This window comes from Erigeron canadensis, chromosome 4 (assembly GCF_010389155.1).
Source record: "Erigeron canadensis isolate Cc75 chromosome 4, C_canadensis_v1, whole genome shotgun sequence".
In the NCBI taxonomy this organism is placed as follows: domain Eukaryota; kingdom Viridiplantae; phylum Streptophyta; class Magnoliopsida; order Asterales; family Asteraceae; genus Erigeron; species Erigeron canadensis.
This window is the reverse complement of record NC_057764.1, coordinates 42,808,559-42,835,307: the sequence shown is the minus strand read 5'-3', so window position 1 is coordinate 42,835,307 and position 26,749 is coordinate 42,808,559. Positions and strand designations below refer to the sequence as shown.

The following is a 26,749-nucleotide window of genomic DNA, read 5'->3' as shown; positions in this document are numbered from 1 at the left end:
GCTAGTTCAAAAAACAAAACAAAAAAAAATTAATTCAAAACACGTACATTCGGATCATCTAGAATTGGTGGAGTATATGCTTCGGTTGATAGATGATAATGAAACACTTAATTGGCATAAAATACGGGAATCGGATATTTTTCGATGATCCAAACACTTTCATTGCTTTGGTTGAAGAATTAACAGAGGCAAAAAATCGGCAGGCTTGATTATTGGAACCAATCAAGATCATTTGCTTTTCACAGAGTGCGATGAAATGTATAAACTCAACATATTTATTTCGTAATAGGGAAAACCTAATAAACTCCGATCCTATATAAATTGTTTTTGTTGTCATGAAATTTAAATATTCATATAAAATGGAAAGTTTAGAAAATCCAATATCTATTATGTATACCAAACACACACACACACACTTGCTCTACAACATCTATCCAGCTATAAATAACCACAATCTCATGCGTCTATATCTTCATAACAAACACATCAATACTTTACACACACTCCCTAATTACAAATGGACTCACTCCCTTCAATTTACTACGTCGTAGCATGGCTAGCCATTATAGCACTCATGCATGTGGCTCGTTGGCTGCGACGTCCTAACAACCTCAACACTTCCCCAGGACCAAAGCCATGGCCAATTATTGGTAACCTTAACCTCATAGGCACCCTCCCTCATCGTTCCATCCATGATCTTTCCAAAATATATGGAGAAATCATGCAGCTTAAATTTGGCTCGTATCATGTCATAGTTGCTTCATCGGCAGAGATGGCAAAAATCATCCTTAAAACACAAGATATTAGCTTTGCATGCAGGCCTAAAACGGCTGCAGGAAAATATATGACTTACAATTATTCAGACATAACATGGGCTCCTTATGGAGCATACTGGCGCCAAGCACGTAAGATGTGTTTAATGGAGCTCTTTAGCGTGAAACGTCTAGAATCTTATGAGTACATTAGAGTTGAAGAAACAAACTTATTATTGAAAACAATATTCAATTTGTCTGGTAAAGAGATATTGTTAAAAGATATGTTATCCACAGTTAGTTTGAATGTGATTAGTAGGATGGTTTTGGGTAAAAAGTACTTGGACGAGTCTGAAGACTCAATTGTTAGTCTAGACGAGTTTAAGAAGATGTTAGACGAGTTACTTTTGTTAAATGGGGTGTTTAATATTGGTGATTCAATACCCTGGATTAATTTCATGGATTTGCAAGGGTATGTTAAAAGAATGAAGAGTGTTAGTAAGAAATTTGATGGGTTTTTGGAGCATGTGCTAGACGAACATATCGCGCAACGGAAGGCCAAGGGGGACAAGTTTGTGGCTACGGACATGGTGGATTTGTTGTTGCAGCTTGCTGATGATCCTGGTCTTGATGTTAAGCTTGAGAGACATGGTGTCAAAGCTTTTACACAGGTGACAATAATAATAATGCAACATTTTCTTAAAGTTCAAATCTTTCATTATTCAATTCCTAAATAAAGATAAGAAATGAGGTTTTCAAATGATTTACTAATTAAGACTAAACTCCAGATTTAAGTTTTGTTACTTCCAGATTAGTAGTAATTCGCCGACAAATGCACACCATGAGATTAAAAAACCTCCTAATTAAAGGGTGTCTCAAACAAGTGAATTTTTAATTTTGTATAACTTTACATTCTTTATATTATTATTAAAATCATCAAACTATAAAACGCCTCCAAGATGATCTAGCTAGTGATTATGATATTGGCACTTAATTCAGGTTCAAATCTCCCTGGGTATGGGTAATATCTTGATATTTGTTAGGGAAAATGTCAGTTAGTTATGTTATATATATAGCGTATATATATCTTAGTAAAAAAACTCAATATTTCTATAATATATCTCATGAACTTTCTCTATCTTTTGATATACTAATTAATAGGACTTGCTTGCTGGTGGAACCGAGAGTTCAGCTGTTACAGTCGAATGGGCCATTTCCGAAATATTTAAGAAGCCAGATATATTCCAAAAGGCAACCGAAGAGCTAGATCGGGTCATTGGCAAAGATAGGTGGGTTGAAGAGAAGGACATGCCTAAACTACCTTATATCGAGGCGATTGCTAAAGAGACAATGAGGTTGCATCCCGTGGCACCAATGTTGATTCCTAGAAGAACTCGTGAAAACTGTAAAGTAGCTGGTTACAATGTTCTAGAAGGAACGCGGGTGATTGTTAATTTTTGGACAATAGGAAGAGATCCTAAGTATTGGGATAAACCTGAAGAATTTTATCCAGAACGATTCATTGGAAAGGAAATTGATGTCAAGGGTCATAATTACGAGTATTTGCCATTTGGTTCGGGACGAAGAATGTGCCCGGGGTTTAGTTTAGGATTCAAGATTATCGAAGCGACTCTGGCTAATTTGTTACATGGATTTAACTGGAAACTTGCTGGTAAATTGACCACATATGATCTTGATATGGACGAGATATTTGGACTATCAACACCAAAGAAGATCCCACTTGTCACCATAGCAGAACCACGACTCCCACTAGAAATGTACCCTATCTAGTCGATAGAAATGGCCGGTGTATCACTGTGTTTTGTGGTGTTTATACTAATGGGCCATCTAAACGACCAAATTAAAAAGACATATAAGGTGAAAGATCGACGAGAACACATACGTATGTAAGGTTCTTGATAATGTACGTTAGCTGTTTTATGCACTTCACTGCTTGCCTTCTTTTGAAAATCCAACAAAAACAAATCACCGGTGAGGTCGATCACTTTGTCCATGTGGAGTAATTTAAGTGGTGGAAATAAATGATTGAAAACCATACTGCATTAAACACTTGAATACCTTAAAGAAGTTGTCACAAGTAGGGATGAGCATGGGACAAGTCCCGTCCCGTATAGTTTCTGGTACCAACAATATCAGTCTTGAAAAACCCAAAAGAGTGGTACCGGTACCGGTCCCAAATATGGCGGGATCAGGAAGAGACCGGGACAAGACAAGGAAATCGATCTCGTAATTCGTGAGATTTTTCCAGTCCCAATCTTAAAAACCATCAAAAATCAATATTCGTCCCGATCCCATTTGAAACTCTGTACCACTACTTCCCTGTACCGAGATCAGAATGGTACTAGGACAAGACTCGGGACTTGAGACTTTCAGCTCATCCCTAGTCACAACTCACAACTATGTTATAAGTTATGTCTAATCTAGCTATATATAACCAAAGATATCCATAAATTGGTACTAGTAGAAGTACACGAATATGAAATCTAAGGGCGTGTTTGGTTCACGGAATGTTTTTTGATAGAATGAAATCTATTGAAGGAATTGGAATCTGATGGAATGAAATTTGATGGAATGTTTTTCATTTTTTGAATATTTAAGGGAGAGACGGAATGAGATTCCTTCCCTCATCCTCATGGAATGAAGATTCCATCAAATGAGGGAATGTTGACATTCCAACGTAATGATATTCCTTTATCATTGAGCAACCAAACGCACTAAGGAATGTAATTCAATTTCAATTCCATCAGAATCTGCGAACCAAACGCGACCTAAGGCTTGAAATTTTGGAAAAATGCATTAGGGACGAAATTTTTAAGTACTCGACTTATAAGCTTCGGACTTTGTATCAAAACACACAATGTACGCCAAAGTTTGAATTGATGCGTAAAGTGATTTTCCATCATTGTTCGTCATCTACTAATGCTTTCTGCCATTGGCGAGCCATTTGATGAGGGTCGTAAGAGGCCTTCTACTTCTTGAATATCTTAGATGGTGCCTTCATTTTTATAAAATTTATTGTGTTGTATAATTTTTATATATGTTTTTCGAATCTACACTACTGTTTATGTCACATTTCATTATTATACATTTTTTTTTTGTTGAATGACCACAAAATACTTTATAATCCGAGCTCCGGAACCCGATGTCGTTATCATATATATAAATGATGCGAAATACTTAAATGATTGAGAGTTGAGACTACTTTTTAAGGGGTTAGTTGTTTGTGGGGACGTTGATGATATAGTTGGATGTTTGTTAGAAGTGTGAACTCACGGTTTTAGTGACCAAAATTTTAAAACACTCAATTTTATATACGGGGTATGTGTGTGCGTGATGGATTATACTTGTACAATTTTCTTTGTTACTAATTCAAAACAATGACATGATACTTTTTTCATTTTATCGAATATCATCTCATTTCATAAGCTATCAATTTTGTCTAGTAATGTGAGATATAGTGGTATTATACATATTTACATTATAATTTTAATACCTAATAATATTCTTGTAGTTTTCTAAGTCAGATTCATGTTAAGATAAGCAAGACATGTATATATACATCTACACATATACACACACAATTGTCTATGTCTATTACTGTATTACATTATAATTAACTTACAATATTTTCAGCTGATTGATCATTTCTAAACTCTAATACCACTAAAGCAAGTTCTTTTGGTGTGAACATTTTAACCTATTCAGTCTTCGTAATGAGCAAGAGTCTACATAAAAATAGAAATAAAAATTATGCAAGTTACCGAATTGACTTGAAGTATATACAGTTTAGCGTCTTCACAACAAGTTTGCTTAGACGCATTTACGTAAATCCAGCCTTAACTAATCAATTTGTATATAGTGTTAAATTTCTACATTAATCATTGGTGGATATATTCTCATCTATAGATTTTGAAATTAATAAAACACTAGCATTTTTTAATATTATTATTATTTGTAGTGGCTCTAAATTTCCGGTAGTTAAAGACTTGGCTCTCTTTTCATATGGTCATTATAAATTACAAATTACTTATTTTTAAAGGCATCAATTACAAATTTACTGTTTTTATGCAAAGTGTTATTTTTGTGAAAAGAATGATAAAAACAAAAATCATGATATGGTTTAGTTGTTAGTGGGAGGGTCCAAAAATGAAACAGCCGTCTGCTTATTTAGTTGACTGATGACCAACGTGGAAACCGAGACATTTCCACATTCACTTTACTTTTCAAAATGATTATGAGTTTCTATGAAATTCCTATTGACTTTCAAACACGTCAAAAATTTCCTTCACCTACTCAAAGAGTAGTACAAAGGGTTTATTATCTCGGAATGCAAGTAACTTTATAATTTTTTTAATTATGTGTATTAATTAAAAATTTTAAATATTTTATTTAAGTATCTCGCTAAATTAAACAATTAATGTAAAATTTTTACGTTGACCGATCAATAATTTTTCCGTGGGCAGCTCATATAGTTACCATGTATACATTTTAACATTATGCGTTCAATTTAGCGAGATACTTACATAAAATGTTCAAAATTTTTGATGCATATACAGTTACAAACAATAGAAAAATTACAAAGTTATTTACATTTCGGGATACTTAAACCTATAAGAAATAATAATAATCAATTCCTATCTTTTGTAAAAGGGAATTAATATTTGTATAATTCTTTTTAATTAATTTATTACTCAAGTTACAATAGACAATACAAATACAGGATAAAAAAGTATAGTAATTTTATTAAAATAGATGGTATCTTTTTCAAATTTCTAAAAGCTGTACTGTTTACATAATGTAAATTTTACTCTATCCTCTTTTTTTAATATATACCTATACATATATATCTTTATTATTATTATTATTATTATTATTATTATTATTATTATATCAAGTGTCGCTTAACTTATTGTAAACAAGAATCGAATTTAACAAGATAAAGTTATAAATACTCATGAAAAAGTCTTTTTTTTTAAAGAAAAAAAATTAAACATTAAGAACTCGATATGTCTATTTTATCATCTATATATTAATACATCCATATTTTTATTTTATACACTATAACTAAAATACCCTTACAAAAATTTCAGACTCTATCTCTCCCTCACACATAAACACACAGCAAAAACCCTAACTCATAACCCCCTCCCCCTCGCTTCTCATCTCACCTCGAAAAGTTGTCTATTTTTGCCCCTGCAAAATGCGGACACCAATGTAGTTAATGAAAAGATGAACTATATTTATTGATTTGGTTGGCCAGAGAAGGACTAACCAAATCTAGTTAATGAAAAGATGAACTATATTTATTGATTTGGTTGGCCAGACAAGGACTAATCACATGTATTCAACAAATGAAATCGTAGATTTTATAAAGGGATTCATATCTCAACCAAGTTTTTTTGGTATCTCGACCACACCTACTATTTGCAGCGCGATAAGTTGGATATGGACAAAAACACCACTATTTGCAGCGATAATCGCTGCAAATAGTCTGGTTAAATTACCAAAAAAGTGATCGGGATACCAACCGCCTTTTATAAAATGAATTGAATGTGGGTGTGGGCCTAGCCGTTTAAGAAACGTTTACTACGAAATTGTTAAGATAATAAGGAGAAGAAAGGATTTCGAGAATGTTGAAGGTAGTGAGCATCGACAAATTTCAAATGCATTATATATACAACTTTCTGTGGCTATAAATAATTTTTGAAAAAAGAAGGTATTGTTTAAGAAATTTCATGAACATGAGAAGGTGTTTGCAAAGAAATTAAACTGATCATGTTACGGTTTTCAGAGAAAGCAAGTTTCAAGAAAGTATATCATTTTTTTTTTTCTGTCAAGGAAACACATGTGTTTGAGTCTTCAAAAAAAAAGCAAGTGAATAAATATATATTTATTTATTGACTTTACTTTTGGTATGTTTACACATACACACTTAACACATCACTTGCTCTACAATATATATCTCCCCTCACTATAAATAACCACCTTGTCATGCCTCTATCTTCATAACAAACACATCTAACATTTTGCACACACTCCCCTAATCACAAATGGATTCACTTTATTCTAATTACTACGTCGCAGCATGGCTAGCCACTATAACACTCTTGTTTGTAGCTCGCTGGCTGCGGCGTCCCAGCAAACTCAACACCGCCCCAGGCCCAAAGCCATGGCCAATTATTGGTAACCTCAACCTCATAGGAAACCTCCCTCATCGTTCTATCCATGAACTCTCCAAAAAATACGGAGAGATCATGCAACTTAAATTTGGTTCGTACAATTTCCTAGTTGCTTCATCACCCGAGATGGCAAAAATCATCCTGAAAACACAAGATGTTAACTTTTCCTGCAGGCCTAAAACGGCCGCAGGAAAATATACAACATACAACTATTCGGACATAACATGGTCTCCTTATGGAGCATATTGGCGCCAAGCACGTAAAATGTGTTTAATGGAGCTCTTTAGCGTTAAACGTCTAGAATCTTATGAATACATTAGAGTCGAGGAAACAAATGCTTTATTGAGAACAATATTTAATTCGTCCGGAAAAGAGATATTGTTAAAAGATATGTTATCCACGGTTAGTTTGAATGTGATTAGTAGGATGGTTTTGGGTAAAAGGTATTTAGACGAGTCTAAAGACTCAATTGTGAGTCCGGATGAGTTTAAAAAGATGTTAGACGAGTTATTTTTATTAAACGGGGTGTTGAATATTGGTGATTCAATACCTTGGGTTGATTTTATGGATTTGCAAGGGTATATCAAAAGGATGAAGAGTGTTAGTAAGAAATTCGACCGGTTTTTGGAGCATGTGCTAGATGAACATATCTCGCAAAGGAAGGCCCAAGGGGACAAGTTTGTGGCTACGGATATGGTGGATCTGTTGTTGCAGCTTGCTGATGATCCTGGTCTTGATGTTAAGCTTGAGAGGCATGGCGTCAAAGCTTTTACACAGGTTCTTTATTTACATATTGCAATGATGCAACATTTTCTTGAAGTGAAACTTTTTTCTTAATTAAATTAGATAATTAAAGAAATGAAGATATTTTACTTCCAGTGAGTATATTTGAACAAACTCATGTGACCACAAAACATCCAAATCATATACTCCATTAATTATTTATTAAATAATAATATCCTTTAAAAGAAACGTCCCCGTATCCCCACCACTATTTTTTGGTATCTCGACCACTACTACCTTTGCTGTAAAAAGTGAAGTGCGGACCCCATGTCTATAATGGTAAATATGACAGAATAAAAGCGGGCCCCTGTCAGGGTCGCTGCAAAAAGTCTGGTCAGGTTACCAAAAAAGTGGTCGAGTTACCAGACGCCAAAAGAAAAAGTATTCGTTATTTAACGTTTTAAAGTATTAAAGTACTAGTTATACAGAATCAAGTTAATGGTTGATCAATTGGAATCTTGAAGTCAGATAAGACAACTGCATTTTTCTTTTGATATAGTTTTATATTTTATATTTAAAGAATATACAGTGATGAACCATTCTTTATGATAAAATTATTTATAGATAAAACCAGCATTGATATTTGTTAAAATGTTAATGGCGTATCTAGTGGAGTCATATTCTATATGTAGTGTAGAAATCAAATTATTGATCAAATGATTTTATATGGAGTATACTGTTTTAAGTTTTCATAGCATCTTTATGTTCGCATCCCAATTTTTTTGGTAATAGTGTGATTGTCTTCAGACGCAAATTTAAAATAGTTGAATAAATATATAGTAACTCATCCCGATAGATAATGGATTTTTTTAATACAAAAAAGTTAAATTAAAAACTTACGCAATATGTATCATGTGCGTCACTTTAGTTTCGACACAACTTCGTGCAGGGGCCTATCGATGAACTTCGTGCAGGGGCCGCACCGTGCCAATGTTTTTTGACTTTTTGTCTTTTTAAATATTAATAGGACTTGCTTGCGGGTGGAACCGAAAGTTCAGCTGTTACAGTCGAATGGGCCATTTCTGAAATATTTAAGAAGCCAGAAATATTTCAAAAGGCAACTGAAGAGCTAGACCGGGTCATTGGCAAGGATAGATGGGTTGAAGAGAAGGACATGCCTAAACTACCTTATATCGAGGCAATTGCTAAAGAGACAATGAGGTTGCATCCCGTGGCACCAATGTTGGTTCCTAGAAGAGCTCGCGAAAATTGTAAAGTAGCTGGTTACGACGTTACCGAAGGGACTCGGGTTCTTGTTAACGTTTGGACAATAGGAAGAGATCCCAAGTATTGGGATAAACCTAACGAGTTTTGTCCAGAACGATTCCTTGGGAAGGAAATAGACGTCAAGGGTCATGACTTTGAGTTGTTGCCATTTGGTGCAGGACGAAGGATGTGCCCTGGTTATAGTTTAGGATTTAAAGTTATTGAAGCGACTTTGGCTAATCTGTTACATGGCTTTAGCTGGAAATTACCTGGCAAAATGACCACTAATGATCTGGATATGGACGAGATATTTGGCTTATCAACACCAAAAAAGATTCCACTTGTCACCGTAGCCCAACCCCGCCTCCCATTTGAAATGTATCGTATCTAGTCAGTCAAAATGGTGTATCGCTAAGTTATTGTACGATAGACATATGCATCACTATGGTTTTACTTATTTATAGTGTTTTTACTTATTTGTAGTCCATGTTGGCTATTCGTAAAGTTATTGTCCGTGTTGAGTCAATCTACGAATGAATGTCATATTATTTAAAGCATTTTGAAATATAAGTTTTGGCGTCGATACGTTGATTCACCACTCGGGTATTTATCTAAATCGAGCACACACACAAAATGTAGAAATTAATCGAAATTGCTATTGATATTACAATTTCTGAAATATACGAGGGTTGTATACAAAATATTTGACTTAGTGAACCAAGACGAACCAACGAATCACTAGGTTTATTTAGGTAGTGGAAAACATCAACATCAACACTAATGATATATTGATATATACAACTAAATGACTAAAACATGTAATTTCAAAATCATACGTTAATAGCTAATTAAGTTCTTTGGAAATCATATTATGCTCTTAAGAAATAATGAGGTTAGAAAAAACGGCAACCATAACTTAATGATGGGCCATCTATACTCCAAAACAAGAAAAATAATGGGCCATCTAAAAATCCAAAAGTCCAAAACAAGAAAAGAAGAAAGAAAAAAAAAAGACATTTATTTATGGTGAATCAATGTAGTAACCGGTTAAGCAGCATGGTTGGATCAGTGGTAAACATCCTTGCTTTTGGAGACAGAGGTCATGGGTTCGATCCTCATCCCATGCAAAGGTTGGAGGGCTTTTTCTACCATTTAGGTAGAAACTGGAAGCAGCCTCTCTACTTAGATAGAGGTAAGGTCTGCCTACATCTTAACCTCCCCTATACACCGTCGAGGTATTGGGGCTCAAAACCCGCGAAAGACGACACTGAGCAGTTACTTACTTACTTACTTACTTACATTGTAGTAACCGGTTACCGGTCAACTAAACCACATCCGGGGTTTCCAAAAATTGTACTACGTTTTATATACTTGATAAATACAACTAATTAAGATAGTGGAAAACACTAAGTTTATTTAGGTGGTTGAAAACATCAACATCAACACTAATGATATATACAACTAAATGACTAAAACATGTAATTTCAAAACCATACGTTAATAGCTAATTAAGTTATTTGGAAATCATATTATGCTCTTAAGAAATAATGAGGTTAGAAAAAAGGCAACCCTAACTTAATGATGGGCCATCTATACTCCAAAACAAGAAAAATAATGGGCCATCTAAAACTCCAAAAGTCCAAAACAAGAAAAAGAAGAAAAGAAAAAATATATACTCGTATATATTTACTAGCTTTGTACTCGCGCGATGTAGCGGGATATAGGAAAAAAATGCTGGTTAAGTAGTTGTACCGTGTTATTACATGAATGTATGATTTAACTCAAGTGTTTCTTACCGCCGTTGTTGTTTTAGAGTGTGCGTTTTTTATGTTGATTGATTATTAAATTCGGTAATGCATGTGTGTGTTTTTGGTATACTATGTGAGCAACTTAAGGGTAGGAAAAAAATATGTGTTTTTTTAAGGGTATTTTTGAAATTACAGGAATAAAGTGTTTGATAGTAATATAGATTAAAAGGATAAATTGAAGATTTTAAAAGTAGAGTTTTAAATTTTAGAAAGAATAGTTTGTTTATATATAAATATTATAGATATAGATATAAATTTATGGTGAATCATTGTAGTAACTGGTTACCGGTCAACTAAACCACATACTGGGTTTCCAAAAATTGTTTAACTTGATTAAAAAGAAAACAAAATTAAAACCGGACCCACCCAATAACCCCCAAAACTTTTTTTTTTAAATATATATATATTGCCTATACGTATAACCCCACTTTCAGATAGAAAATTGAATTTGGGTAAATCACGATATGTCGTCAGTATACGAACAACCAGCCATCGCACTAGTGGCACACATAGCCACAGCGTTAGACGGTGCAGTAGTAGGCGTTGCGCTAGCTTGTATTGCAGTCAATTCCATTCTCAATCTCAGAACGACGTCGTCCGCTTTGAAAAAAATCAAAGCTTCGCCGTCCGTCACCGTCTCCGATCTCCGCTCTCTTCTCTCTTCCGATGATGACACTAATTCCGCTGATAATAAACTCGTAATCGTTCGCGGTGTTGTTGAACCGACATCTGCTGCTACTTTGCTTTCTCATGTGACCAATGAGGCCGCTGTTATTGTTCAGAGAACACAATTGGTATATATCTGTATCTATCTATATATATGTGTGTTTGTGTGTAGTATTTTGATAATTTATGTTTTATCTACTTGAGATGAGTTATATTATGATTTTGCTTTTCTTTATTAAATTTTATGGAAGTTTTTTGTACTACTAACTTGAAATTGTTTGTACTACTAAATATATGTATATATATGTTGTATCCATCTGTAATGAAAAATTGCTCAATTATTAGTTTGGATACAACAACAACGACACCAAGACCCAAATCCTTGTAAGCAGGGTAGGGTAGGGGAGGTGAGGCGTAAACAGTTTACCTCTACCCAGAGGTAGAGAGACTCTTTCCAAAAGGACCTCCGGCCAAAAGAGTAAAAACCAGGGATGTGTAAAGGGTCTAGTAACCATACTTGTCTGCTGAGTGTCATCTGTCTACATTAAGAGTATGGAGCAATTATTAGTTTGGATGATTTTGAATATTTTGTTTTATATAAATACAAGAGTTGATGTGATTAGGGCTGTAAAAATAAAGCATGAATGGAGTTCGTGTTTTCTTGTTTCATTGAACAAAAGGAAGAAGGACGGAAAATGAACAAATTAATATGGAAACTTTGACGAATGGATATCTATGTAATTGCTCCATTAAGAAACGGTAATTAAAGAGTACAAACAAGCAAGCGAAATGTCATATAATGTTTAGTATATGTAATGTTTGTTTTCGTTTATGCTTCTTTGTGTCTTTTGTTTGTATAAGTATGACTATAAATTTGTGTATACATACATAGAGATATAAATAAACGAATGATACTTATGTTTATGCTCTTTCATTTAATTAAACTAACACGGAAATCCTGTCCATGCTACTTCCTTTACTTACATACATTGTATGAACTTTTCTATGAACGTTTTGTTGATTGTTTTTGTTTCGTTGACATCCCTAGATGACATGTTTAAATACGTAGCATGAGATCTGATCAGCTTCTTAACTGATTCAACAAATGTATATATTCTGTATGTGTTTGATATTTTGGTTTAGAGTGTGACTTTTGTTGAATTGTTGTAGTGTATATACAACCAATGGAGGGGATTTTTCGGATGGAACACAGATTTTATGTCGTTGGTTGCAAGACACTGGAAAGAGCAAGAAGCTTCATCGTTAAGAACGGTAACTTCAACATTGTTCTCAGTTATTTGTATTGTGTTACCAGTCCCTTGCGTATTTGAGTTATATGTGTTGATATAAATCCTTCGATCGGCAAGTTTTTTCTTTTACCGATTTATGCTTTCTTTTGGTTTTAACTTATGTGTCTAGGATTCCTAGCAAAACCATTGTTTAAGCATAAGTCTACACCCGTTTAGGTATAGCATTTATCATTAAGTATTGGGGGGTTAATCCTCGATCTATAAGGTGTAATGGAGGAGATTAGATTGTTGCTACTTCCGGTGGCGGTTCCCAATTGGTGACCACAAGATGTGACACCACAAGCCGAAGTAGGCTAAGGAGTGTGTGTAAGAGAATGAGAGAGAGATAGAGAGTCCCTTGGTTGGTGCCTTGATCTTCTATTTATAGAGATGCTGTTAGGGTTTTAGATTTGGGCCATGGGCTTTATATGCTTGGGCCTAAATCAAGCCCATGACTTAACATAGATGAGGACATGAGGTCATGTTCAGGTCTGAAGGTTTCAGGAGCCTCCGTAGCTTATGTCCGGAGGCTATGTCAGGAGCCTCTATGGAGGAGGGTCCGGAGGCTATGTCAGGAGCCTCTATGGAGGAGGGTCCAGAGGCTGTGTCAGGAGCCTCTAAGGAGCAACCATGCTCAAGTTCGGAGGCTACGTCTGGCTGGAGCCTAGTAGCCTCCATATGGTAGAAAAGAGATTATTATCCCAAAGCTATTAGGGAGATGGTACATCATCAAGCCTCCCAGCCTAGCGTGGCATCGCAAGTAATGGAGCGTTAGGCTAGTGTTCAAATCTGGAGGCTTTGTTGGGAGCCTCCATGGATCAATCCGGAGGCTACTTCGAAACCTCTAAGGAGCAACCATGCTCAAGTCCGGAGGCTACGTCTGGGCTGGAGCCTAGTAGCCTTCATAGGGTAGATGAGAGATTATTATCCCAAAGCTATTAGGGAGATGGTACATCATCAACCATAAAGTATGAAAAGTACACAGATATTATGCAATACTTGTTTGATATATTTGCGCATGTCTTGCAGTTTAATTTGGTTAAAATGCAGCTGCATTTAGTTCTACGTGTGAAATTTTGATGAGAGTTGTTAAACATATTGTTGGGGTACAACTTTGTCTTCAGATCTTGCTCACAACGTGGAAGTGGCTACTTCCCTAGTGTTGTGTTGATTAGTACTGTTTCCATGTATAATTATTTTGTTTATTTGGTTCCATTTCTTCTGATATTAGGATGGCCAAGTATGAGTTCTGTCTCTTGACTTATAGTTATCCAGGTGTTTACAAAGCATCTTTGATTTTAATTAATGATGTATAATTCTCTAGTTTAAAATTCTTGATAATGTTAGCTGTGTTATGCAATTCACTGCTTGCCTTCTTTTAGTCTCCTTATGTTTTTGACTTGATATTCTAGGCCCTGCCTCTCTCTTTTCTGCCACTAATGTCACTAGTTATTTCTCTAGAAAGTAATGATATTGTCTGAGCACCTGTTCTAGTGAACATATGCAAAAGGTGGCAGTAACTTAGCCAAGGAGGCTAGGATTTGCTTTTTTGTTCCATACTGGTTCAGTTTTCCATGTCTTTGCTTAAGATGTATCCTTTTCTTGTTTTGATAGTTTTCCTGTAATCAAGTTACATGCCTACACTTAATTACCGACCAATTCGTGTATGCTTCATCATTTTAAGATCATAGATCTATCTGGTGAATAAGTTATATGTATGTCTGTATAAGGTTCTATCTTGTGAATTTCTCAGTGCATTACTTACACTGCTATACATGTTTAAAAAAATTTCAATATTTTGTAGTTGCTTGATACTGTATAATAGTTTTAAAGTCTGATATGCCATCCGTTGTTTATTTCTGGACAGGTTCCTTTTATCCTTGTTGATGGGGTTAAACAGCCAAAATGTGATTATCTGACCGTAAACCTGGATGGCTCAACACATTCTCTACCTCTTACAACTGTATACCATAATTTGCAGCCTGTTCATGCTTCTGCTTACACTTTCTTTCAGGCATTTTTTGGTCATGAGTACCCTGTAAGTCCTGAAATGTATCTTGGTGGTTCATCTTCCTTTGTAATTTTTTGGGGCCTATCAGTTTTGATTTGATTGTAATGTGTTATTTCATTTTTGCTGGCGTTTAAGGTTGGAGTTGTGGATGAGGAGAAAATTCTACCTGTTGGAAAGGAAATCACTGCAGTAGGCCTTGTCAGGTTGAAAGACGGAAATCCTGAAGTGATGGCAAGCAAGGATTTACCGTTTTTCCTGTAAGGAACCTTTTATATTATATTGCAGTGACATACCTGTTAATGTACTTGTGTTCCTGTTTATGTTTCCTTTCACAAATGCCTGTTAGTTATAAATATAATGCATAATTAAAACACATATTATATTGTTTAGTTTTTTTTTGCATTGTTTTGTTAGAATTCCTGCATTCATATGATGATCCAACTTAATTTAAAACTGTGGGTTTTAGGGGTGGTTGTATCATCTATGTACTTACAACTTTGTTCAAAGACCTTTCTCAGTTAATTTTTTCAACTGTCAAAAAACATATAGCAGCAACATATATCTTTCATTTTCTTTACTCATATATAGTTGAGACCTTAAAATAAGAAATCTGCTAGTAACCTTTTGTATAACCTTGTAGATATACAATGACATTTTTCTTCTTATAGGCTTCATGTATTGACGTAAATTGTAGGAGTTCTTTTCTTTCTCATGTGTTCATCACAGCACTTCTTTTGTCAGTACGTTAAATGCATTTTCAGAATCAATGAACACCATTTTGAAAGACTGACATATCATATACATATCTCGTTCAACATTATGTCAACTTGTGTCTAGTATCAGTGACTCTAAAACCCGTGAATAACTTTTGCATTGTTTAATACCTCCTTTGGGAGACTGAAACTTGTTTTTTTTTTTGCGGGTGGGGGGTAGCATTGGTGTAGCCAACTGGGGAAGTGACTACTTTGTAACTAAATAACTAACCCACTGGGAAAGTAGCTGACTTGCTACCATGCTAAAACATTCTAATGAAGTTGCATTTATCGTCTTTCCTTGTGTGATATTGAGTTTTGAAATGCACTTGAAACTTATTAAATGAATGTTTCCTATCTGACAAATACTTGGCTCTGCTCACTGAATCATGTTGTTATTGATAGATCACATATGAGCAAAGATGAGATGGTAGCGGAACTTGACTTCAAGACAAGAGTTTTATGGTGGAGTAGTATTGTGATTGGTACATTTGCAACTGGCATCCTAGGTTATGCTATTCTAAGGTATGCTATCTGATTAAACCTTGACTACAGAGTGGTAATATATTCACCATTGTGGATTCTATTCTCCAAATATAAAACAAGTTTTCTCATTGATGGTGTATCAGGAATTGGAACAGATGGCAATTGTGGAAACAACAAAAACGAATTCAGCAACAAACTGCTATCGAGGCGGAGGCTATGGAGACGGAAGCTGAAGGGAGCGGTAGTCTTCCAGAAGAGCAGTTGTGTGTGATATGTTTACTGAGGCAACGACGATCTGCATTTTTACCTTGTGGGCATCTAGTCTGTTGTCCAAAATGCGCTATGTCAGTAGAGCGAGAGATGTCTCCCAAATGCCCTGTTTGTAGACAGATGGTCAGCGCTTCAGTCAGAATCTTTGACTCTTGAGACATGAATAGAATTAGTAGGGATCGATCACTAGCATTGTAGTTCCCCTTTGTTCTGCTGATGAGTTTGTTTGTACTTTGTAGACTAGAGATGTATCGTGCCACTTTCTTCATCTTTTTATATCTGTGCTAATATATTAGTTTTACTTATCTATAATCTATATGCACCTCATGATAATGTCTGACCAGGAAGGAATCATATCTTAGTTTTTTTTTTCCAGGACTATACAACTGCATGCAGTTTAATTCTAACCCAACTATTTTAACAAATATGTTTTTGGAAATCAACTATGAGAACGTTCTTATGCTCAAATTGTCACAACAATCATGAACTTGTTAGTTCTTTACTCCTGGCTATATATATAATCAATGTTTCATATAGAAATTGCACTGTTATGATAATGAAACTTTATTAAATCGGATTATATACATTATTTTATTCAAATGATAATGTTGAAAAGAAAATATTCAGAATTTTGTATCCTAGCAATGCATGATAAACTACTGATTTTCTTTATTCGTAAAAAGAAAAAGTTATGCCAAAAGAAATAATAAAAAAAATTTCATTATCACATTTACATATTACTTGGTTGTCGTTATTACTTTTCAAACCATGATAATCGACTAACTATCCCAACATGCGTAGACTTAAAGATGGGAAAATTTGGACTGTCGTATTTATCGTATTTGGAAACACCGTTAACGCAAGGTATCTTTCTTCTTATATATGTCAATTGACGTTCTTGAGGTGTTAATTTAATTAGATAGTACACAATCGGTAGAAAACATACATTTAGTATGATGAATGAATCTTTTTGGTATACATTTAGTGTATAGAGCAATGCCTTTGAGGTGTTTGATGAAATGTCTCAGTGAGTTATATTTTTCGTTATCTGAAATTTAGTTTACCATCTTTATTTTATTGATGCTATTTAGGAGATGCATTAGAAATGCATTGTAAAAGTATACGAACTGAACTTTAAGAAACGTCATACAAAAAATAACAAAGTATGCACGCAATGACACACACAAAAAGAACTTGGAACTTTAGGAAACGACATACAAACAACAACGAAGTATGCACGCAACGAAACACACAAAAAGAGCATGAAATGAAAATCATTTAGGATTACCGAGTAGTGTGATCGGCCTCAATGGCTCAACCTAGTCCATGCCAGCACTAGGGAGTCCATTTTATATTCTTATGAGTTTCTTTATAAGATTTACAATTTCATAGGAGATACATAAACGACCCCCTCGTTACAGTGTGGCCCCTTGCCAATGCAATGGAGCTAAATTGTATAACAGTCGTGGTTAAGAAATCTTAGATGCTATAATCCACAAACTGGAAATAGTTCATAAACAATTATATAAGAACTGCAGATTGAAAAACTGCACAAGAAGAGTTAAAAATCCTGATTCAAAAAAATAGAAAAATTCACAGTTATTATCCAACTAATGCCTCTATAATTAACTAGTTTTATATCTATTTCCATAAAGAACAAAATGAAATTGGTTGGCCTTTCCACCATAAGCCTAATGAGCCATCTTTCTCTTCAACTTTCATTTCCCAATGACTATCATACTTCTTCAACAATGCACGAGCTTGATCCACGACATCTTCTGCAAATGCATTTTCTACAAACCCCACACTACTCATCCTTTCCCCCCATTTGTCCTTCTTTTCATTCATTTCGCAAGTGTTCATCAATGCTTTTGCAGCTTCTCCTTCTAAAAGTCTCCTTTCTTCCATATCCCTTCCTTTAAATGCCACACTTGTAGAGTCCAAGAAACTCCATAAATAATCTAAACTTTGAGAAAATCGTGAATCAAAGCCGCTGCAGTTGTTGCAGATGCAATCTATGTTGTTATCACTTAGAATGACTCCTTGTGGTTGCATACTTTGGATTATGTTCAGAAACTCTGTTCTGGTGTCAGGTTTGGTGTGATTAAGGTTGTGTAGTCTAAACTGAGCACATATGATTAATGTTTCATCTGGGGAAGTATTGATGCTTTGCGCGTTTAGGTTTTCCAAAGGGAAGTTGTCGAGTTTATTGATCTGTAAGTTAACGTGCACGTCTTTGGCATAACGAAGAATATTTGAAGCGAAGTCGTAGCCAGGTGGACAGTTTGCAAAAGGAATTTGATGGTTGTCGAGGGTTGGTGGGACTACAGTGAGTCGAACCAATGGTGGTGGACCACCTGGTCGGCGACTCAATGCTTCTAAAAGAGTGGGCCATTGGAAACCATGGGAGACCCCAACATCGAGTATGTGAAGAGTTTTACATGACCCATGAATATGATCCTGCTCTGACAAGACTTGCAGGATGGCGTTGTTGGCAATGCTGTTGGGGATTGTGAACCATGGATTGATTTCGTTAAATTTGATTAGAGATTGTGTAAAGAATCTGGGTGTTGACGTGCCGAAACTGACTGCTGGGATCACCACCTTTGCAGGAGTGTTGGTGACTGATGAGAGGTGGTTTAGTAGTGCTTGCATCCCGTGAGACGCTAATCTATAGTTAGCATCTCCGGTGGGTGAAGCTAGTTCTTGAAGAACAAATAGGAGGTGCTGAACACGAGTCACGTTGCCTAAAGAAATCGCTGCAGCACATGGGTTGAGCAACTGCTCTGCCCATCGTCCGTTGTTATCACTATTAATAGTACCCTTTGTTGATTTGGTTGTCCCTTTCTTGTTTCCACTTGCTCGTTTCCCTTGTGGTATTGGCATATGATCTTCTGGTCCTTTGCGTTTTTTCAACTGATCAGACACCGTCTCGTGTGGTGGCTGCTCACAGGCAATGATTAGATGATCAGCCGGTGATGAACTAGTTGTACTGCTGACAGTGTTGCTAAAACTGTCCGCAAAGTTGATGTTATCATCAATGGAGTCCAGCCCCCACCAAGGATCAGTGATATCATCAGCCGTGCCATATAGATCATCTAGGATCAGTGGCACGTGTGGCATTGAATCTTCTAACCAATCCAAAATGTGACCCGGGTCCAAGTCTGGATTCAGTTCTTCTTCAAACAACGTCGTTTCAGACATGAGGGTTGTGTTTAGGGGAAAAGAAGGTAAGAACAATGAGTCTTGTTTCATCATTGTATTTCAAGACAAAAAAAAATAGAAACCCAGTACAAGCTTTAGAATAGAAGAGATTTTTTGATATGATACTATGTAAGGATGGTTAATATATATATATAATATACAGAAAAGGATGGGATGGTGAAATGGCATAATTCATATGAGGTAGATGTGCTGTTTTTTGGATGATTTGATGTCTTCTTAATTATGGTTAATTTCTATCTTATTTCTTAACCAAAACGACAAATTTGTAAAAAACTAAGAATCTTAATTGGTTTACTCGATTAAAATTTGTAACCAAGACGGCAATTCTGTTTTGTTGTGTGATTAATTTAGTACTAGAGTTGTTCTTGTTTGAACATACTGATTGTTCTTATCTTATTAGGCAATTAAAAAACAATTCCTTGGCCTGATTATGTTGTCATAACTTGTCGGGTTTACAAAATATATACTCAATTGGATAGTTTTTTAAAACATCACATTGTATCACATTATGTCATGATGTTTCTGCTAACATGATTTTAAATTTAAACAAAGTTTAGATTGGCTCAACATAACGATTGACTTTTTGTCCCAGAGAATCACTAAAAAACACCTTCCCAGCTATGGGGAAATATATTTTATAGCATAGAGATTATAAAAGAGGAAAGACGTTTAAGGTGTTTAAGCGAGTTGTTATATAATAATATACATAATTTAGTAGATATAAGTATATTCCTTAAGATACTCCAAGTGAAAAAGTTAATATTGCAACTTAATTATTAAGGACTTGCAGGCTGTTTGATTAAGCTTTATTGTTTCATATTAATCAATTAATGAAAATGAAAATAGTAAAGTTGACATTGCTATCTTTTTCTCTTTCTTTTTTTTTTTTTTGGTATAATGAGTAAGAACGTTGTAACAGCATATTTCGAACATGTCAAGATTTTGATGGTTGGTTGGAGGAGACGTTAGGCGTGCATATATAGCAACAATAGTAGACTACGCTAGCTGCTTTGCTTTACATGACTTGGAGGGTTGGAGTTTATTCGTGTGGTCATATGTTAAATTGCTTTTTTTTTTTCTCATTTTTAAAGTCAAACAAAGATTTTATTTTAATACAGTATGCTAGTTCGATTTACATCCACTGTACACACTATAAGGATAGTAGTGTAGGGCTGTAGGGGTTATAGAAGGAACTCAGGGAGTCCGTGATGATGCGGAAGTTTATATACAAAGTCACCCATGCATTTTATATGTGAAAGTAGTCCAAGAAAGAAAAGAAGGAACAAGTCCATAGCTATCGATGTTGGTTTGAAGAAATGTGGAGTCTCTTATATGACTTCAGATGTACATAGAAATTATGTTCTGGATTATGTTGTCTCTCTACTTACTGTAGGGTTCTAGGGGAAGTGATTACAAATTTTGAAATATCCTAAATAGATGAAATCCGTTCCACAAAAATCAACCATCAATGTGGGTTATGTTCGATTCTTGAAAATATAAAAATAGTTTAATATTTTTTGGAACAGATAAAAATAGTTTAATATTATTTGATGTAATACAGGTGATAATATATTTGAAAAGAAAAAACCCATAAAACCATAATCTAAAATAGGTATAATAAATGAGCTTGTTTTTTTAAGCTTAAAAAAATAAAAAACAAAAGAGTTAACTAGCTAACATACCCTCAATTTTTGGTGCGTCCAACTCAGAATCAAATCCTCGTTACGGCCTAAAAGGTTTGCTTTTCCAGTTTTAGTGGGCATAGCAAAGCTAAGACCTTACTCATTAAACTTGCATTTGACATGATTCAAAACTTCACCAATTTAGGAAGAAATCACAAGCATATAAAAAAACTCTCATGCCTAAAAATAAGGCTTTACTTGGTAAAAAGTCATTTTTGTCTTTGCATTTAAGATCAGTTTAATAAAAAGTATATCTATATTACTTAATAAAAATATTCTTGTTAGAAAAAAGAACATGTGAAATGGAATAAAATTATATGTAGTTTGAGAGAAATATAATAACTTAACTGTTTTTATATTTTTGTAAAGTATACTGTATAAGATTGACATTATTTTATCTATAAATCATATTATTATTTACATATAATAAAGTAAACAGATTAAGTGGAAAAATTAATAATCTTTTTTTTTTGAAAGGCAGTAACGGATAAATGGCTAACACCCCCACGCGGATGCGCCCACGTCGGTTCATTACCTGGCAATGCCCTAAAGGGTTTGCTCCTCATGTGTTAGATGAGTATAGCATTGCTAAGGCCCCCTCACCACATTTGCATGTGGCAGGATTCGAACCTGAGAAATGGTAGAAACTTAGAAAGTGTAGCAATGGGACCTTGTTAGTTGTTATGGACTCAAAAGGTTCATAAGAATAAGTGGTTTATAAAATGGAAAATGATAAATCCTCCTAACCAAATAACCAAATAGCCTAATAATCCTCTTAATACATTAAGAAGGTGACATGTTGTATCTATTAATTCTCTTCTTAATCTCACTCCTGATTTTTCCACATGTCATCATCTCATAGTTAAGAGGATTATTAGGCTATATGGTTAGGAGGATTAATCATTTCCCAAAATGGAAATGTTAATGTTATGGGATAAAAGTCCATATTTACGGATCAGTCATGCAAAGTTTATTTGACATTTGACAAGTCCATGGTAACTGAGGTGGAGTCCATAACAAAAAGTTCCAGCGAAAGTTTCAAGTCTTAAGATGACGTCTATGACTTATGGCCTTATCCTTATGGGTTAGAAGCTTAATTGGGCCTACTGTTAGCGGGCCAGATAATTTTGCATTTTACACATTCAATTATTATATTGTGGTTACAAAGTAAATGGGGTTTGTTAAAGAACGTTAATGGACTTTGGTAAAGTTATAAGAATAAATTGGTAATTTTATAATGTTGAGTGGTTTATAAAAAAGTAAAATGATATGTCAAATTGTCAACGCTATGAACTTAATGGTCTTATTTAAAATTTAGAAAAACAGGCATTAATACATATTTAAATTTTTTCAAAAATATTCATCTTAATTAAGATTGTAAAAGCCAAATTAAATAACGAATAATAAATGCATTTTTGTGTGTGACCATTGTAGGCCGGATAACCTGACATTAAAATGTCAAACTTTATTTTTGTGAGCATTGAAGTAAAGATCAGGATCGGATATATATGGTCATGTGTAGTTTTAACTTGCCAAACCAAACAAGATAATTGGAATGCATGTAGTATTTATGAATCATATATATATGATTCATATAACCTAGCTTTTTTTTTTTTTTTTTATGTCAATCCACAAACAAAAATCCGCAAAAAACATACCATACTTAAATTTAAACAATTGATGAAATACATAGTGCGTGTCATAATCATTAGGTTAATGACGACAAACACAGGAAAAAAAGACTGGTACGTAATTATTAACTAATTGACACAAAGAATGGCTTGCACATGCAATTAGCATAGCATGAATGTGGATAATTAGCCAGTTCCACCAAGAACAGCCTTTAGCTTCTTCACTGTGGCATCATCTAGGAAAGTAGTAGCCTCCACCAAAGCGGATGGCAAGTTATTGGCAAACAACGCGAAATCGAGAATTTGTAGGCCAGGCGTGGCGCTGCTAAAGCTTGCGAATGCAACGGCAGTAACTCCTCCAGCATTTATCTGGAAATGCAACAACCCTTGTGGGAACACCATGATATCACCCTTTTGTAGGGTCTTCAAATAGACGGTGTTAGCCGAGGAAATGAAACCGGCCTTGATAAACCCTTGAGTCACCAAGAGGAGCTCAGAACCCCCCGGGTGTGTGTGCATTGGAACCACACCCCCAGGGGCTATGTCCAATCTTGCAATGGACAGCCCAAGCCCATTTACACCGGGGAATTGGGCTGCAAATTCTGGAGTGACGGCTGCTTTGATAATGTTGGAAGTGTTTCCTGCATAACGTAGCCCAGTTGATACAAAGTCATCAACTGTCACTACAGTGGCTGCCTTGCAAGAATAGCCCGCTGGGCCTTCTGGGCCTTTTAGGTCCGCGACGCAAAAGTCTTGCACCGCAGCATGAGTTGAGATGGTGAGAAGAGAGCAAACAACGAAGAGAATGTGAAGCATTTTCATAATGGAATTATTATAAAGAATAAATATATTGTTGATGGATGAAGAAGAAGAAGAAGAGTATTTGGTGTGATTTTGATGTAATGTTAGGGTCGGTTTATATAAGGAAGATATGATATGGTGCAACTTGAGCAAGGGAGCCATGCAAAGGAATTACAACCACAGGATTATGTAATCTAAAAAGTGCAAAAAGGCAAAGCTGGCTTGGTAGTGACCTCCATGTTCTTTTTAAATTGATAGAACAAACATTTTACACCTTTTTGGCTTATTGGCACTGATTTTCCAATGATTATTATTTCATTTCTTTTTTCCTATTTGGTCTCCTCAATTCTACTAGTACTTTTTTAGCTGCATTTTATTCCCAAAATAGCAAGGTACAAGTTCAAATTAGAAAAGGCGATTTGAATCAGAATTAGTGGGTTAGAAATCCATTGGTACAAGGGAGTGCAGTGGTTTTAAAGAATCGACGTCTATTTGAAATAATTATAAAAAAAAAAAAAAAAAACTTTAGGTCATCAATTAGTCTACCCATATATGAGCCAATTCCACTTAAATACATTGGTAACGAGGTTTCTTTTAAAGAAGTTCCTAATGTGAAGATTTGGGGTTCGAACCTAGCTTGTGGTTTGCATTATGGTGAATTACTAACTTGAAAATAACAATTAATTAACGTTTGTCGTTCGAAAGAGAAAACGACTTTCAAATCATCCAAAAAGTTTTAAATTCTACTACTTTTTAGCCAACTAGTCTTACACGGTTTTCCACTTATTGCATAACGATCACACAAACTTTAGATTTCTTGTTAGCAATTTATGAAAGATAACCGAGTAACATTGTAAATGTATTTGGCATCACAATTCATGAAGCATTTTGTTATGGTGAGCCTCACTTAAAAATGAGATGCAAGTGTAGGTCCATAACCCTCAAGTTCAAACGGATGGTTTGGTTTTTGTAATCAGAAGAATCGAATATAATTTGGGGTCTGATTTTGGTTTTTGGTTTCTTTCAAACTGATGCATATATATTGTTTACTTTATTTTACATTATAATTACTTACTAAAATCTTATAGTATATCTAAACAAAACAAATAAAATCAAGAGAAAAAAAAAAAAAAAGGCCTAAAACAGTAAAAACCTAACCAAAAACAAACCTAAACCCAAAATACTATACGATTGAAAAATGATTAGGTCGTTGGAAATCTCGAACAACGTTTCAATAATGTGACTAATTCTGTAAAGTAACAAATCAATTAGGGCGCGTTTAGTTCGAGTAAATGTTTTCAAGTTTTCCATTTCTAGTTTTTTAGAAAATGAAAAGGTTTTTTATTTCTAAAAAACCCTTGAAAATTTTGAAAACGCGTTCAAAATAAAAGATGGAGTTTTCATTTTTCCATTTTAGAAAACTATAAAACATGTTCAAATTCACTTGTTTTCTAATTTTAGGTTTATAAAAGGTTTGAAAAATAGAAAAGTAAAAACAAAAACTGAAAAAAACAGTTTTCTAATTTTAGTGCAAAAGTTGGAAAGGGGAATTTTCATTTTTTAAGAAAACTTTTCTAGAAAAATCCAATTTGAACGCGTTTCTTATTTTTCATGTTTTCTTAAAAAATAAAAATAGAAAACAGGAAAGTTTTCTTGAACTAAACGCACCTTTAATAACTCATTAAATAAATAACTTAATAAGCAATATTGGAAATGTTGCAACCAAAATTGTGAAAAGCCCCTTGGCTGAACACGCATACATTTGTGCCACGTACCTAGCTAGCTAAGAGATAACAGGACGATGGAATTTATTTTAGTGTTTGAGAAGATAACAAATGTATGGATAGAATTTTCCTCTTGTATTACGAGTATTTATGTCGATGGCCAACACATTTTAGCTACGCACATACCCACTCCTTGTTTTAAATTAGTAGTAGAATTTAAAACAGTTTTAATGTCGATGGCCAACACTAGTTGGCTAAAAACTAGTAGAATTTAAAACTTTTTAAAACTGAACTTTTAATAGATCAACTAGAAAATTAGACATTGCGATTGGTTAATAAAACTTGAATCCTTTCCAAAAAAAAAAAAAAAAACTATAGCTATATTTGATTAAATTATGACGGTTAAATAAATTTTAAAGACCTTTTGCGAATTTATTTTTTTTAAGAAAAGGATTCCAAATACAATGTTGATAAACTGATTACATTTTACAAGTCTACTAATTCAAAGTTTCACCAAATAAGATTGAGTTTAATAAAAGATCACCCTTGTCTTAAAATTAGTGTAATAACTAAGAAGTTTTTAATTTTGGTGTTATTTGTATCCTTAACCTCAGCTCTAGGCGAAGGGGAAGAAATGAACCGAAAAAACCGGTCCGAACCGCATGATCCGAAACCGAAAAAACTGAAACCGGAAAAAACCGAAACCCGAAAAAATCGAAAACAAAAAAACCGATGTGTAACGGTTCGGTTACGGTTTTCCTTATTTATTACCCGCGGTTTAACCGAACCGGACCGAATTTTGATATATGTCTACATATAACCATACATATGTATATTTACATATATATGTATTGCATGAATACATTATTTACATATTTATTTAACTAATTTTTTGTATTTGTTGGCTAAAATATTAACAATTTTATTAAGTTTCTTTTACAATCTATGATTAGTTTTGGATATTCTAAGTTATTTTGTTATATATATATATATATATATATATACTCTTGTTAATAAAAAGTTGTTAACTTTGTTTAAAATATTTATTAAAAATATTGGTAATATCAAATAGAAGATATTTTAAGTGGTAAATCATAATACTCTTCAATATAAACTTGTATTACATAAATATAATGTTAAAAAAAAGTAATTTAAAATTAAATATTAATTTTTAATACAAAATATTAATGTAGTTAAATAATTATTTTACATAGAAAAATTAATTAATACAATGTAAATTGACTGTTATAATTAAAAACTTAAACTTTATATTAGCATAGCTTTAATAAATGGTTAACCGAAAATAAAACCGCAATTAACCGACTTTTTCGGATAACCGAAATTAATGGTTCGAAATTTCTAACTAACCGAACCGAACCAAAACCCGAAAAACGGTTCGAAATTTCTAGCTAACCGAACCGTTTACAGCCCGCAATAGCACATGTCTTTGGACCGTTGGAGAT

At 34.3% G+C, this 26,749-nt stretch overlaps 5 protein-coding genes across 5 annotated transcripts; 3 read left to right on the top strand and 2 right to left on the bottom strand.

Annotated features, from left to right (window-relative positions):
* Positions 1–517: 517 nt before the first annotated feature.
* On the top strand, positions 518–2,543 carry LOC122598478 (trimethyltridecatetraene synthase-like). The gene is made up of 2 exons (XM_043771070.1): positions 518–1,423; positions 1,914–2,543. Exons 1-2 carry the CDS (start codon positions 518–520, stop codon positions 2,541–2,543), a joined length of 1,536 nt encoding a protein of 511 aa, XP_043627005.1.
* A 4,213-nt stretch (positions 2,544–6,756) lies between these two features.
* On the top strand, positions 6,757–9,511 carry LOC122596792 (trimethyltridecatetraene synthase-like). Its single transcript, XM_043769436.1, has 2 exons — positions 6,757–7,729; positions 8,703–9,511. Exons 1-2 carry the CDS (start codon positions 6,824–6,826, stop codon positions 9,330–9,332), a joined length of 1,536 nt encoding a protein of 511 aa, XP_043625371.1. The 5' UTR covers positions 6,757–6,823; the 3' UTR covers positions 9,333–9,511.
* Positions 9,512–11,191: 1,680 nt separating this feature from the next.
* LOC122596228 (E3 ubiquitin-protein ligase SPL2) lies at positions 11,192–16,535 on the top strand. Its single transcript, XM_043768771.1, has 6 exons — positions 11,192–11,543; positions 12,586–12,687; positions 14,572–14,742; positions 14,851–14,972; positions 15,873–15,992; positions 16,097–16,535. The coding sequence occupies exons 1-6, from the start codon at positions 11,214–11,216 to the stop codon at positions 16,377–16,379; spliced, it is 1,128 nt and encodes a 375-aa protein (XP_043624706.1). The 5' UTR covers positions 11,192–11,213; the 3' UTR covers positions 16,380–16,535.
* Positions 16,536–17,864: 1,329 nt separating this feature from the next.
* On the bottom strand, positions 17,865–19,481 carry LOC122598349 (protein NODULATION SIGNALING PATHWAY 1-like). Its single transcript, XM_043770939.1, has one exon. It carries the CDS (start codon positions 19,479–19,481, stop codon positions 17,865–17,867), a length of 1,617 nt encoding a protein of 538 aa, XP_043626874.1.
* A 3,291-nt stretch (positions 19,482–22,772) lies between these two features.
* LOC122597895 (auxin-binding protein ABP19a-like) lies at positions 22,773–23,658 on the bottom strand. The gene has a single exon (XM_043770479.1). It carries the CDS (start codon positions 23,581–23,583, stop codon positions 22,948–22,950), a length of 636 nt encoding a protein of 211 aa, XP_043626414.1. The 5' UTR covers positions 23,584–23,658; the 3' UTR covers positions 22,773–22,947.
* Between the last annotated feature and the right edge of the window lie 3,091 nt (positions 23,659–26,749).

Excerpts from the sequence above, each read along its gene's own strand:
- LOC122598478 (XM_043771070.1), top strand. The coding sequence starts at position 518 with ATGGACTCACTCCCTTCAATTTACTACGTCGTAGCATGGCTAGCCATT. Across the intron at positions 1,424-1,913 it reads GTGTCAAAGCTTTTACACAG|GACTTGCTTGCTGGTGGAAC; the intron begins GTGACAATAATA and ends ACTAATTAATAG.
- LOC122596792 (XM_043769436.1), top strand. The coding sequence starts at position 6,824 with ATGGATTCACTTTATTCTAATTACTACGTCGCAGCATGGCTAGCCACT. Across the intron at positions 7,730-8,702 it reads GCGTCAAAGCTTTTACACAG|GACTTGCTTGCGGGTGGAAC; the intron begins GTTCTTTATTTA and ends AAATATTAATAG.
- LOC122596228 (XM_043768771.1), top strand. The coding sequence starts at position 11,214 with ATGTCGTCAGTATACGAACAACCAGCCATCGCACTAGTGGCACACATA. Across the intron at positions 14,743-14,850 it reads TTTTTGGTCATGAGTACCCT|GTTGGAGTTGTGGATGAGGA; the intron begins GTAAGTCCTGAA and ends CTGGCGTTTAAG. Across the intron at positions 14,973-15,872 it reads AAGGATTTACCGTTTTTCCT|ATCACATATGAGCAAAGATG; the intron begins GTAAGGAACCTT and ends TGTTATTGATAG.
- LOC122598349 (XM_043770939.1), bottom strand. The coding sequence starts at position 19,481 with ATGATGAAACAAGACTCATTGTTCTTACCTTCTTTTCCCCTAAACACA.
- LOC122597895 (XM_043770479.1), bottom strand. The coding sequence starts at position 23,583 with ATGAAAATGCTTCACATTCTCTTCGTTGTTTGCTCTCTTCTCACCATC.